At 46.8% G+C, this 15,661-nt stretch overlaps 1 protein-coding gene across 3 annotated transcripts in view; it reads right to left on the reverse strand.

Moving 5' to 3' along the window:
• Window positions 1–14,428, reverse strand: part of pcdh10a (protocadherin 10a) — a 23,233-nt gene extending 8,805 nt beyond the window's left edge. For all 3 annotated transcript variants that reach the window (XM_084076354.1, XM_084076353.1, XM_084076352.1), the window contains exons 1-3: window positions 11,495–14,428; window positions 9,093–9,148; window positions 7,566–7,672 (exon numbers count right to left, since the gene is read on the reverse strand). In XM_084076354.1, coding sequence (XP_083932480.1) covers window positions 7,566–7,672; window positions 9,093–9,148; window positions 11,495–14,044 — 2,713 coding nt within the window. In that variant the 5' untranslated portion in view covers window positions 14,045–14,428. The remainder of the gene's footprint in view (window positions 1–7,565; window positions 7,673–9,092; window positions 9,149–11,494) is intronic.
• Between the last annotated feature and the right edge of the window lie 1,233 nt (window positions 14,429–15,661).

Consider the following 15,661-nt stretch of genomic DNA (forward strand, 5'->3'; position numbering starts at 1 on the left):
GCAAAACAAATGGTCCACATAGGGGTTTAAACAAAAAACTTTAACACTTGCTGTGATTCTACTGTGATATTTTCCATATCTCTATCTATGCATGATCCATGCAGGTGTGACAGCACACAGTAGAGCAGAGATGGTTGTGTACTGTAAATAAAGGCCACAGAGCACAGAGCCCTGTCATTACGTCTGCCTGCTCTCACCAACAGCAACATGATCATCACTGTATGCATACAGGTGTCTGCACAGACACGTGCACATATACTACATGTGTGTACACACACGCACGCACGCACGCACACACACACACACACACACACACACACACACACACACACACACACACACACACACACACACACACACACACACACACACACACACACACACACACACACACACACACACACACACACCTCCTTATTCAGGCAGGGGAAGCAAACAACAACCAAAAATGACTGGCAATGACAGGCTCTGCCAGCAGCCCTGTCTCTCACTGTGACCTCGTCAGACGGCACACGGGCACACACACACGCACACGCACACACACACACACACACACACACACACACACACACACACACACACACACACACACACACACACACACACACACACACACACACACACATAAAACCAGAGGGAGACTGCAAGAATGGCAAGCAACCCGAACAAACTATCTACTTGCTAATAAGCAATCAGCAGTTCCATTCTCATTTTCTCCCCCTGCCTGTTGTTCTCTTCCCCATTACATCTGTGCTCGGTCCTGGAATCCCAAACTAGTGTGATTTGACTAATTGCATTGCCTGACACACACACACCCAGAGACAGTGTGCATGGAAATGAGCAAAACAAAACCTCAGCAAGAAAACATGCACTCTTAAGACCTGTGCTTTTTGTGTTTGCGCCCTCTCTATCTCTCTCTCTCTCTCTCACACACACACACACACACACACACACACACACACACACACACACACACACACACACACACACACACACACACACACACACACACACATAATGGTGTTTTTGCACCTGCCATCACCTTTTCGGCTCACTGCACCGGCGTACAGCCATGTATGAATCAGGCTTAATCCTCACCTAAACCTGGTGAAACTGCAGTGAATGTGGCCCACGCTAGCAACACGCACACACACACACACACACACGCACACACACACACGCACACGCACGCACACACACACACACACACACACACACGTTATTCCTCAGGAGGAGCATTTCCACTCCTCTGTCCCATACCACTGTTATTCATCTTAGATGCGCTTCAACTCCAGCGAGGATAGAGACAGGAAACGTCAATATTTGGACAGCGAGGTAGAGTGACAGCGGCCTCCGTGCACGGGGTGGGCCGGTGGGACGGTGATGAGTAAACCAGAGACCTCTCGAAGCCAAAATAGATGAAGATGCCCCCGCCATATGCGCTGATGACAGACAGAGTGATACTGTAGCTCTCTGTGTCTGAGGGGGGACAGCTTGCTTTTTTCGATGTTTGCAACAGTGGCATGTTGCCTCAGAGTGAAGTTCAATGTGGCTGCTTGCCATAACACTGCCGCCTTTGATTAATGTAATTTCTTATGAGGGCCGAGGGCCTGAATGACCAGTCATTATTGATCTGTGTTTTCCGTGCTTTTCCTCACTTGATCTCCAGTCCCTCAAATGCAGCGCTACAAGCCCACACACAGCTAATAATCTTGACACAGACACACATCGCATATAGGCCACCGGGGGAGGCCTTAGGCTGGGTTCACACTGTAAGATATCAAAGATACAAAGATACAAAGCAAAGCAGCATAATTATCTGTCTTGTGAGATATTGTTCGATTGTTGCACCAGCTTGTTGATGTCATCAAACATGCGTTGTCAAGCAAGAAAAATATATAGGAAAATAAAGCCTGGGGTTAAAAAGAACATGGACCTAGCGGACAGAAATAATGATTTCTCCCCTCATTACAAGCAGGAATTGTGTGGAGAGCAAAGGTGAGTGGCAAGGGTTAACACTTTGTCGTTTTGTAGCTCTGTAGCATAAGTTGAAGCCAGCTCAACTTGGATTTGTATCCGTTTGTATCTGCTTTTGTAGCAGCTACTGTACAAAGGTCAGATGTACTTGTATCTCCACTGGATTCCATTATAAATGAATGGTAGACTGTAGCTTTTTATCTGCCGGTGTGAACGCAGCGCTACTCAAGGACTTAACGGTGAAGAGGGAGGGCAAAGTGGAAGGCATGTTGCCTGTAGGTGTCATTTTCTTTGCTTTGTGAATGTAAAGTCGTGTTATTGGGTCACGGAGGCGACTTGCAGACATCTGTGCCTGAGACAGGACAACGAGCCCCAGAGGTTAATATGAAAGCAGACCGTTTTGGCTGGAGGCTTGGTATCGCAGATAGGCCTTTAGAGTGGCTTGGAACAGATGTTCTGTAAAGCCAGGTCCCCTGCCAGCGCGATTGGTTTTTGCATGTTATGAGCAGACAAGGACTGTTCATGTCTCACAGGGACTTGCAAAAAGACTGTCATTGCCTATTGGCTCACATATCACTTCATTAATGAATAATCAAAGCCTTGTTTGAGGGAATCTTTTTCACACTATTAAGTTTGATGCTTCAGCTCATTCTGGGCCTATAGATACCGGATGTCAGAGCAGGAAAGTCTTTGCGTTTGCTATTCTTTCATTTCAGAGCTGTCACTTCATTTGCTCGTCATTCCATTGAGGGAGCAAATCGTTGCTGTCGAGGGAAAACCTTGTATGTCCAAAACTATGACTTTTCCGGAAATGGAAAACATGACCTCTGTTCCAATGTAGTTATTAGCCACAATATCTTGTTTACTTTTCATTGGTTAAATATTAGGGATGTCCGATATTATCGGCCTCCCGATATTATCGGCCGATATTAGCATAAAATTTGATATCGGGAAAATATCGGTATCGGTTTTTGAAAAAAAAAACATTTTTTTTTTTTTTTTTTTTTTTTTTTTGCTTTTTAAATAAGTTACAGGAGTTCTTACTGTATATGGTGTGTGTGATATGAAATTTGAGCTTACCCTAATCACAATAATCCCCGCATATATCGGTATCGGTTGATATCGGTATCGGTAATTAAGAGTTGGACAATATCGGTATATCGGTTATCGGTAAAAAAGCCAATATCGGACAACCCTATTAAATATGTATAAAACTCACAGCCAGACATGGCAACCTAGCGTCCCTATATAGTGCCTTTTCAAAACGTTTACATTGTTTAATTCTATTCAAACGCATCACTGAAAATATCTTTGATTCTATTGAAAACTCATTATAGGACAGAGTTGCGGTTTCACTTAATGTTCTGTCAGGCTTAGCTCCGCCCCCAGATGCACTGCACCCCACCCCACCCCACTTCACCCACCCTCTTCCCATTTTTGCAACCGTGCTGCAGATGGGCCACGTGCTATATAACATGTTAACTATGCAATGAAATGCCCCCTTTTGAGCCATTAAATATGTGGAAGAGAATCCCAAATGCTCAGAGAAATAAATCAGCTGACTTAGTGAAACCGGCAGTCCATCTCACTTCCTCGCAAAGTTTGATAAAGACGCGCTAAGCGCTCTCTGAATTCTCACCCCACACTGACGTCAGTAACGAGAGGACCCGGGGAGACGTTCAGAATGCTGCATGTTAAATAGCTCTGACAGCCCACTGACATGGCAAAGCACCGTGCACCGCCCGCCGCTAATTCATAATCAGCCATCTAATACACCGTTGCCACGGTGATTTAATTGTCTCATTTGTCACGGCTGTTGTTCTCGGCAAAACAAACGTCCGGATAATGATCATTTCAAACATAAAGGCACGACAGTCCCCCTCAAACCGCTGCGTGCTGCATACGTCTCCGCCAAGGGTTCAAAGTCCCTCAATCTTTTCCGTTGATGAATATTTCATCCTCTCCTCTCTCTTATCTGTCACCTTTTGTTTTGCTCTCGCACACCAGCCGCCGCGTGCGATTAGGATGACGTGGGGAAATAATGAGGAAAACAGACTCTAATTTGAATCAAACTGCCTGAAAAGGGGGTTACATTGTGGAGAATTAGGCAAGCCAGTCAATCTATGACATTTTGGCTCCTGACGCAGCAGTGCCTCGCTTTTTCTTGAACCAACTCCAAATGCGTCACTTTCAGAAAAGCCACTCATCCACATTTTAAAGGTATCTGGCAATATCCAAGCCACAGCGGCGGTGTCCCTTTGATTTAGAACCACGTCAGGAGACTTATTTTCGAAAGTGTCAAGCAAGCGGTCGAGCGGGAAGCTCCGGCAGGTGTAGTTGATGATATGCCAAGTGGAAATGGTTTTCCCCTGATTTGAAATATTCCGAGCTGCACCAAAAGGGAGAGTGTGTGCCACGCCGTCCCATGAGGAATCCTTGCCTCTAACCTTCCTTTGATAATTGCTATGCAAAGGGTTCTGGAAATGAATTACTGATCAGCCGAGTGTTGCAGAGAGCTAACGTGTGGGGGAGACAGAATGAAGGATGAGACCCTGCTACAAGAGCTGAAAGAGAAGGTATATGTGCATGTTTGTGTGTGTGCGTGTGTGTGTGTGTGTGTGTGTGTGTGTGTGTGTGTGTGTGTGTGTGTGTGTGTGTGCGCGCGCGTGTGTGCGCGTGCGTGCGTGCACACTTGCATACAATGCACAAGTAGATACAGAAACACGATGCTGCACAACTGCCCTGCCTCAGAATCTTTTGCCTCACGTATGCATGGTGTGTGAAATGATGCACATTTACCAACACAAGGATCTGACATAATATCTAAGTCACGTGTCACATGCACATGCCCAGGTGCACCCGTGCACTGACGCATACACATTCACACAACAGGCTTTAGGGCAAGCTAGATGTATTCTCATCCTTTTATGCATGCGGTTACCTCACACACACAGCAGGGCATTAGTTGTCTATATGGAGGCAGTATACAGCTGGACGAATGCCAAGCCTTTCTCTCATTCTTTACAGAACATCAGTTAAGGTCCCCACAGCATCATCTCAGTGGACGACTCGCAACAAACAAACACATACGCACAACGCTCACTGAAATAGACAAAAGCTTATAAACACAGACATTAAATCAGATCATATAGCTCCACACACACCGTCTGGTTATGTTTACAAAGGCTTGTACATCTCAAGTCTCTCTCCAAAATACCAGACATGCGATATTGCCTCCCACGGAGAACAAGGCTGTTCCCTTAATGAATCCAACATGAGAAACAAATGTTCACCCTCCTTATGAACTACTATATGCCGTGGTACAGCTACCAACTGTGGAATGTCCTCGGCCGGTGCCAAAGACAACTCACGCTCTGCTAAAGGTTTTGCTATTGGTTTATACTTCGTGGCCAGCAACCTCCTCCTGCTGGCAAACCACTTGCTGCGACCAAACAAGATGTGAGGTGTCCCTGCCATGTTCCATATAAGGAAATGGGATCACCGAAAATATAGTTACGAGCCAGCCATGAAGCATAATGTCAGGGACAATTTCTGCTCCAGGTTTTTGAGCTTTCAGAGAGGATCCCTGCTGGCTCAGTGGGACCAACATGGAACTGTGTTACCAGCTGGTCCCGTGGTCATTGCGAGAGTCTGACTCATGTCCTGTGTCACCCAGCGCTCGCCTTGCCTTCCTGCCGCTCTCCACTGTGTGCTGCGGGTCAGTGGTGGAAAGTAACTAAGTACATTTACTCAAGTACTGTACTTAAGCACAATTTTTTGCTATTTTTTACTTTACTGGAGTATTTCCAATTCTCTGTACTTTTACTTCTACTCCACTACATCTCAGAGGCAAATATTGGCCTTTTACGCCACTACAATTATTTGAGTTACTCAAGTAACATTTTGAACACAGGCCTTTTACTTGTAACAGAGTATTTTTATATTGTGAATTTGTGATATATTGTTACTTTTACTTAAGTATAATATCTTGAGTACTTCTTCCACCACTGACTGTGTGTTTGCGGTCATGAAGCAGGGGGGATGCCTTGGAACGTTCCAAAGCTCCACCTGAGCTGTTCCTCTTCGGATAGTATTTGATTACACCCAGGTGGAAGGCTTCCAAGTTGAAATGCCTCGGTAAATGACCCTGCTAATACAAATTTCACCCCGAATTTTTCTTATTGATGAAAAAGACATAGTCTTGGATTTCATCCAGCGCCGCATTCTCCAGCCCTGCAATAGTTTTGACCTTCCCGGCTCATTTCATCAGCGAGGGTAAAATGGCTACTACTAGCATCACATATCAAATTTGATTTGGTTCATTAAAAGTGTCAAACGCCATAGAGTCCAATCAGGACCATTCACTATCCTACAACACCTAACTAATCGGCCCCATTAGTATTCCCGGTGCTTATATGGTATTTGGCAGGCTCGTGTCTAGACAGAGGTCTAACATGGGTCTGCGGTGGAACGATCTCTGCAGAGGAAAAGGGCAATTCAATATGGAATAAGATTTTGTGTTGCCTCGAATTTTGGTCGGACTCCACCTTGATCAATAAACAGGTGCTAACCTTATGGAATTTGTAAAAGAACATAGGTGAGATCCCATGCCTTGTCTTAAACAAATGCCACAACGTAAAGGCCCAAAATTGAAATATGGGGCAAAGCAAAGCAAAGCAAAGCAAAGTTTGTTGTTTACCCAGGGTGTCGGACTAAGTACGAAACTTGTTTCCAGCCGGACCCTGCATGGAAGCCTTGCTCAAGGGCTATTCAGCGGTGATTCATGATTGATGTGATGAATTGGGGAATCGAACTAGGGACCTTCCGGTATCAAGGCCGCCCCTCTGACCACTAGGCCACCGCTGCCACAAAGGAAAGTAGACAGTGTGTGATTTTGTGTGATTTTGTGTGCGTGCGTGCGTGCGTGCGTGCGTGCGTGCATGCGTGTGTGCTTGCGCATGTATGTGCACGCTTACACGTGCATACACAGGCTTCTGATTTTATCTTTGAATGTGGCTTTGGTGCTCATATTAGAACTGAAATCCAGATGTTCTGACGTTCGGAGAAATAATACAAAGAAAATCATACAAACTGATTGGAACAAATGCACGTCATTATAGTATCATTCATTTAGCTTCCAACCCCTTTTGTCTCCGGTTGACTGAATCTATTGATTAGTGCCAGCAAAGACCCACTCATTCTGCCTCACGCTGCCTCCCTGGAAGTCACTGTCCTTTCAGCACCACAGGCCATGTGAGACAACACGAGTCAACACGAGAGAACGAGGGAGACAAAGAGAAAGCAGAGAGATAGAGATGGGCAGATATGATTCCCCGATTCCCTGAATATTTCTCCCCTTCACCCTGGTGTGAAATACAATCAACACCTCTGCTCTGCTGCTCAGCATTCATGGCAGCCAGCCGGTGATCCGAGCCCCAGCCCCCAACCACTCCGCACATTCTCAAATTAAGGAAATTAAAAGTCACCGGTCCGCACCGACAATCCGGCATTATCCCGTTCACAAACATGCCACTGAAGCGAGGGGAGGAATGGAATGACAGAGTAATTATACGGTGCAAGGCACTCACCAGCCGAGTGACCCCGGTTGGTGGCGTCGTGGTCACTGTCGCCCTGTTCGCTGTCGCCGTGCCCACTGTCTTTGGAACTGACAATGTCCGCTTCTTGGAAAGCCGAGCTGAAAATAGAGCAAAAAAAAGTGGAACGGAGAGAGAGAGAGAGAGAGAGAGCGGCAGAGACAGTTGACAGAAAACAAACAAAGTAAATAAATAAAAATAAGCAGGGGATTGGTGAATAGGGTCAGGTGGAAAGAAGAGAAAGAGGTAGGTAGCACGAGGCAGGTGGGAAGGGAGCGGAAGAGACAGGTGTCAGAAAACAAACCAAAAAGTAAATAAATAAATAAATAAGCGGGGGATTGGTGAATAGGGTCAGATGGAGAGAAGAGAAAGAGGCAGGTAGAAAAGGGGGGATGGGAGAGAGAGAGAAATCGAGGAAGGGAAGAAGATAAGAGGGAAAGGTGTTGGCATATTATGGTGATGGCAGGGGAGGGGAGAAATGGATATGGGGGGGGGGAGAGAGAGAGAGAGAGAGAGAGAGAGAGAGAGAGAGAGAGAGAGAGAGAGAGAGAGAGAGAGAGAGAGAGGACATGTTAATATGTTCACAGTGGCCATCAAGTGTCTAAATTGGATGTTACACTTGACATGTAATGAAATCCAGCATCATGACTTTAATAGGCACCGCACTGTCAGTTACAGGCCTGGGGCCAAATTAAGGGTGAATATTATGATATATTGTGGATGATGCTGCCTCTCCGAGCCACAATGAATGATGCAGAATATATGGGAATCATGTCCCTGAGTGGAATATTGGATGTTATGGATCTTCGATTAGGCTCGCCTGCATGTCTGCAGCAAATATTGGATGTTATGGGTATTATCTCAAAATGATTGGCTATGAGGCTTATAGGATATTGCACAGGTCAATACTACAACTGTCCACAATGCAGAACAACCAGTGTTGGAAAGTAACCAAGTAACATTTTACTCAAGTACTGTACTTAAGTACATTTTTGAGGTACTTTTACTTTACTGGAGTATTTCCAGTTTTCTGTACTCTTACTTCTACTCTACTACATCTCAGAGACAAATATTGTACTTTTACTCCACTGCAATTATTTGAAAGCTTTAGTTACTAGTTACTTTGTACATTTGGATTACTATCACAAAACATACATTAACCACTTCAGCCGTATATAGATTTTGGCTATTTGAAAAAAGCTGATCTACTAGCACACAATGCGTCGCGACACATTGTGAGCTTGTAGATCGGCTTTTTTCAAAATATTTGTATACATTTCAAAACGTGTGAAACAGGACATTCTGCATAATGAGTACTTTCTACATTTGGTACTTTAAGTACATTTTGATACCCATACTAGTTAATTAATAATAGTAACTTTACTCAAGTAAATTTTGATTACCGGACTTTTACTTGTGTTTCTACATTGCAATATTGATACTTTTACTTAAGTAAAAATAATGTGAGTACTTTCCCCACCACTGATAACCAGTGCAGGGTTAAGTTATGTGTGTCCTTACCTGTTGACGCGTCTCGGTCTGTCCACCAGATAGCTGAGCTCTCGCTGGTGTTTTGTCTAGAAAAACAAAACGTATTTCTTAGTGCGGTAATAATCACTTTTAAATGGATGAATAAGAGCAACATAAAAACTAAAAGAAGTGATTATCTGTAGTAATACAACGTAACGTAACGTTTAAACATCCATAACACAATAATGATTAAAGCTCAAAATGATAAAAGGTTTGACATGACGTGGTGTCTAGTAGAAAGATAATCCCAATAGGCTACTGAATTGGTTCTCAAACGTTTTGATGTGAAGGACATCTGAAAATATGTGTTGTGCTAGGGGGACCCCCATACAAGGTTCTTGTTGTTAAAATGTTCAGAAATATTCAAAAATCTTTCAAATTATTACAAGGTTTTTGAAAATAGCTCACAAAGTTCACAACCCGTTGCATTGGTTATAGGTTTAAAGCGGATAAACTGATTATGATGCCATATAAACTACTTTAGCTGGAGACCCCCTGCAACCCCTTCAAGGACCCCTGGGGGTCCCTGGTCCCCAGTTTGAGATTGGAAGCCACTGGGCTACAAGGCTACTGCGTGGGATACATGTAAAGAAAGAAAGAGTGGCATGACGCAGGCGGATTGACTCAGTAGCCTGTACATGTATCCAATTGAGTGAGTGGGGGATGGCAGGCGAGAGCAGGAGAGAGTGGGTTAGGAGGCGATTGAATGCGTAAATGATTGAGCCGCTCGCCACTGAAACTGAACAACCTTTGTTCGCGGTGCTGCCGTGCAAGGCCGTGCGCGGCATACTTAACGCGCAGGCATGCCAATACTGCCTAACTAACTGGCCGGGTGGATTTGCCTGCCTCTAATCACCCGGCAACAGCAAAGTTCAAGTCCACAGCCACCAGAGCAGCAGGCGTATGTACAGTCAATATGGGTATATATTTTGCACCAGGCTAATGAATGTAAGACATGCAACATGCCACAAAGCTATAATTCAGTGACGGACCAAAAACCAAGAACATCATCAACCCCCAGTCAAATGTACTAGGCCTACATGCCAAACGACCTGCTCATCACTGACGTGTATAAAGAATGGGCCCATACGATTGTGTTAGGCCTATGGTCTTTAGATGGCTCATAAACTGAATATGAATCACTATATAGGCCATGTTTCTATATATTGGTATAGCCACATGCAGCCACATCCCTTCCAAAGAATCAGGTATATTACATTGAATAAATTAAGAAATAACTTGAAAAAATAGACAGCAATATAAAAAGGTGACATCCTTCATTTTACAAGACTACAGTAGGCTACCATTACAGGAACACTCGCCACTCTTTGCCACCACAATATTTTGTTATTTTGTATAATATTCTGGCATTTCAGACAATATATATATATGTGTGTGTGTGTGTGCGTGTGTGCGTGTGTGCGTGTGCGTGTGTGTGTGTGTGTGTGTGTGTTTATTTATTTATTTTCCCTCCAGATGTACAGGTATAGGGTTCTACATTTCATAAACAAATTAATATTTAACTCAGCAGTCCATAGTTATTTCACATGCAAGTAATCCTTTTTGCACACGATATAGTTCCAAACAGTCAGTTATGCACAAAAATAAATGATTCATCAACTGACATCAATCCATTTACATATGCATGATGGCAAACGAGCGTTACTGAATTAATAGTGTTGCTGGCCAGAAACTGATGCTGCTCTACAGGTTTTCGCACATCATTAGGCATGACAGAGTATAGAGGGAAAATGCTTCACATGGGCGATATATGTATAATAACCATGTCATTACAGTGGTTCTTAACCAGTGGTCCGGGGACCACCAGTGGTCCATGAGGGGGTTCCAGGTGGTCCCCAGCTAAATGATGGAAGGTTGGTAACCAAATGGACCCTAATTAGATGTAGAGTTGGTGACCAAATGGACCTTTATAGATCTGTAACTCTTGGGAGTGTAAAATGAAACCAAATGGACCCTTACGGGTCCATTTGGTTTCATTTTACGCTCTCAAGAGTTAAATTATTGTTAAATATCTGCATTACTTAATTAAATAATTGTTATTTTGATCAACATTGGCCTGTTTATCTCTCCTAATGGTACCACATCAACACAGCATGGAATTGTGGACAAAATCGTATCCAATGATAACAGAATATTCAAAGTTTTGGTTCTGACTTCTGAGAGGCTAAATCTCATCAAATGGTAAATAAAGAATGGACCTTGACATGAAAAGGGTTGAAAAACCACTGCTCTAAAACCATTATCTTTGTAATTAAACCAATTAGAACCAACAGCTTTTTACTCTCCTGCCTCCTTGTAGGCTATACATTTGACACATAGAAAAAGTGCCCCAAGGGCACTGAAGCTGATGGCCTCTCTCAGGCCTCTCTTACCTCATTAGATAGAATGCTGCCATTGGATATGATGTCCGGCTGCTGGTCACTGTAGCCTGTGACTATGGCGCCACAGGGGTTGGTGTGCTCCGTGTCGGTGCTGCGGGACGGGCTGCACGGCTTGAGGAACATCAGGTCCGTCTTGGCGGACTCAGGCGTCAGACACACCTGGTAGCAGTAGGAGTTCTGGGTCTGGTGGTGGTGCGAGCCGAACCCTCCCCCCACCCCGCCGACCCCAGACTCCTCCACGGGCACCTGCCCCACGGGGCCGACCCCCGACGTCACGTTGGTGCTCTGGACCAGCATGATGTCCGATTTGCTCAGCTTCTTCTGCTTGCGGCCGCGCGCCCCTCGACTGCAACACGCGCTGCAGCACAGGCAGCAGTCGCCGGACATCAGACATGTGTACAGGTTGAGCTTTTTGTCCTTCTGGCAGCGCACGGCCAGCACGATCATGGCCAGGAGGAAGATGAAAGAGACGGAGCCCAGGGCGATGATGAGGATGAGAGTGAGGTCCAGGGAGGTCTCCTTGGTCTTGGAGGTCGACCCGCCGCGGTCCCCGCTGCGGCCCTCCACCACGCTGTCCACTAGAACGACGCTGACGCTGGCCGAGGACGAGAGGGGCGGCTGGCCGTGGTCCCTCACCTCGATCAGCAGGTCGTAGAAGCCCTGGGGGTCGCGTTTGGGGGAGACCCTCCTGGCAGTCCTCAGTTCCCCCGTCCTCCAGTCCATGCGGAACATTCCCATCTCGTTGCCGCGCAGGATGCTGTAGGACAGCCGTGCGTTCTCGCCGTCGTCGGCGTCCATCGCTACGACGCGCGTCACGAGGTAGCCGGGCTCCGCGGAGCGCGGCAGGTGTTCCTTTGCTGTGCCATTTTTACCGATAGGAGCGATCACAGTGGGAGCGTTGTCGTTTTGGTCCACGATGATGACGTTAACAGTGGTGTTGGAGAAGAGCTCTGGGTCGCCTGAGTCCTTAGCCTGCACCATAAAACTAAACTCTTTCAGCTGCTCGTAGTCAAAGGAGCGCAGCGCGTAAAGGTAGCCAGTGTCCTGGTTTATTGACACATACGTGTCCACGGACATGCCCTGTATATCACACTCCAATATGGAATAGGTAATAAGCGCATTCGGCCCCACGTCGGGATCCAGCGCGCTCACGGCGTGGATGAAAGCACCGGGCACGTTGTTTTCGGTCACGTACACGTCGTAAACATCCTGAGTGAAGCGGGGCGCGTTGTCGTTCTCGTCCGAGACGTGCACTTTGATGGACTTGCTGGTGGCGAGCGAGGGCTGCCCCTTATCCTTCGCCACCACGGTGATCGTGTACGAGTCCGTGCTCTCCCTGTCCAGCGGCCCGTCCGTCACTATGGTGTAATAGTTCTTAAACGACGACTTGAGCTTGAATGGAACGTCTCCCAATATCTCGCAGCTCATCTGGCCGTTATCGGCCGAGTCCCGGTCGGAGACGCTGAACAGCGCGATCACGTTGCCCGGGGCGTCCTGCTCACTCACCGACTCGGTCACCGTGCTGAAGCCTATCTCCGGCGTGTTGTCGTTCACGTCGACGAGCTTCACCAGCACCTTGCAGTGCGCAGGCACCGCGTTGGCCCCCAGGTCCTTCGCCTGGACGTATATCTGGTGCGTATTACTCTCCTCGTAGTCCACCTCGCCCGCCACCTCGATCCTGCCCGTCCTCGCGTCGATGCTGAACAAGTCCTTTATCCTCGGGGTGTTGTGGCTGCTAAAAGAATACACGATCTCTCCGTTCTGACCCTCGTCGACGTCCGTGGCGTTTAGCTGGATAACCAGCGTCCCCACGGGGGAGTTTTCTGGCAGGTTTATCGAGTACACGGACTGGTCGAAGGTAGGCGCGTTGTCGTTCGAATCCAAAACTTTGACGACCAGCAGAGCCGTGCCGGTCCGCTGCGGGATGCCCCCGTCCACCGCGGTCAGCACGTAGCGGTGCACCGCCTGCTGCTCCCGGTCCAGCGGCTTCTCCAGCACCAGCTCGGCGAACTTGTTCCCGTCGCTCTGCGTCTGAACGTCCAGGTAAAAGTAATTATTGTTCGTGATCGCGTAGGTGCCGAGCGCGTTCGTGCCCACGTCGGGGTCGAAGGCGTTCTCCACCGGGAAGCGCGTCCCGGGAATGGCGCTCTCCGATATCTCCACGGAAATGTCCGTCTCGGGGAAGCTGGGCGGGTTGTCGTTAATATCCAGGACCTCGATTTCCACCCGAAAGAGCTCGAGTGGGTTCTCCAGGAACACCTCCAAGTGCAGCAGGCACGGGGTGGTCTGCTTGCATATCTCCTCCCGGTCGATTTTCTCCTTGACGAGGAGCGCGCCGTTCTCCAGGTTCACCTCGAGATACGGCGACCGTGAGCTCGGCACCGTCTGGAAGCGACGGGCAGAAAGTTTTGTGATGTCGAGCCCCAGATCCTCCGCGATATTCCCCACGACGGAGCCGGGCTCCTGTTCCTCTGGAACGGAATAGTGTAGCTGGGAAACAGCCCCATTCAGGATGGAGAGCAGGATGACTAACCGAATCATCTCCCCTCTCTCAAAAGTGCACTTGGTAAAAAATGAAACGAAATAGTATTATTCCTTTTTATCACCAGCAATGAGCATCACTGTCCTCTCTGCCCGTAAAAAGGCAACGGAGTAAACAGCAGCAACAACAAGGCTGCCCAAATCTGAAAATCCTCTCCTGCGCGTTAAGTCACTGGGACACTGAGCCGCTTCAGTCGTGAGAAGCACAGCCATTTGATCCCAGCTTCTCTCTTTTTAATCAATTCTGCCCCGGTGTGTGAGTTTTGGCGTCAGGGCAAACATTGGTGGTTATTATAGAGCCCAGATGCACAACACTCCTTGTGTGCACTGACAAGACGCTCCCTTCACACATAAAGTCACAAGCAAAAATAGGAAATCCCACACGAGTAGAAAAAAGAGAAAAAGGAAAAAAGTCCCATAAAAAGCACCACGAAAGACGCAATAAAACTTCTCAAATGCAATGAAGAATAAACACTGACAAATAACACCGACTTTTCTCTCTCTATCCCTATCCGTGATAGCATGTAATCACTGCGCCTAAGCGCTCAAAGAGGATGATGTTCTCAGCTCGGCTTCTGTAAGGCGAGTGTGGGGAGCGGGGATGGTTTTGCGCACAGAGCCTTTCCCCACCAGCCAATGGTATCCACATTCACCGGGTGCGATGGCACCTGATTGGGGCTCCGCGATGCCAGCCAGGGTGCACATCGGGCCCTTGTAATAATACAACCAGTAAAGCGCCGCTGCGCTCCCTCTCTCCTCTTTTTTTATCCCCCTCTCATCCAACCACAGCCTCAGTTATAGGAGGGAAATTAAATGTTTTACACATCTAGTGAATAAAAAAGGAGAATAAAAGTCGAACAGTGGGCGACAGTTAAGCACTGGGCAGAGCACAGCTGCAGTTAATATATCCCAAAGTAAATGATATCCGAGTGGAAGCTGATGCTAGAGGTCATATTGCAGAGAAATGCATATTGTTGATGATGATTTTCATCAATATGATGAAGCGGCCAACTGATGTCCTGAAACTGAATGACCTCCATGAAGTAAAGTAGCGAAATAATGTTTAATGTCCCTCATCCAATTATTTCTGCAGTTTGCTGTGGAACCATTGCATGATGAGTAAGAGAATGAACTAAAGATGCCCAGAGCCAAAGACCACCATGTGAATGGGCTGCGCAAGTTTAAAGGCAGCTAGTGACGCAATAGCCTACAGCGCCATGCATGACCATTCAGTTCACCCCCCCCCCCTCTCTCTCTCTCTCTCTCTTTCTTTCTCTCTCTCTTTCTTTCTCTCTCTCTCTCTCCCCCCTCTCTCTCTCCCTCCCTCTCTCTCTCTCCCCCCTCACTTTTTCTCCCCCCCCCCCTCTCTCTCTCTCTCTCTCTCTCTCTCTCTCTCTCTCTCTCTCTCTCCCATAACAACACAAATGGAAGGAATAAACCATGCTTTATTTTTAAACCATTAATTGGCATCGCCTTGTTTGGAAGCGAATATCATTATAATGTGACTACAGGATCACACTTGAGTTACTTTAAATCAGTGCAACGAAGTGGCATACATTAGTGCCTACCGTGTTGCTAATAGCCTCGAGCCTATTAGTTATCCTGTCTTCACGTTTT

This window comes from Gymnoscopelus microlampas (genome assembly GCF_963454915.1).
Source record: "Gymnoscopelus microlampas genome assembly, chromosome: 2".
Taxonomy (NCBI): Eukaryota; Metazoa; Chordata; class Actinopteri; order Myctophiformes; family Myctophidae; genus Gymnoscopelus; species Gymnoscopelus microlampas.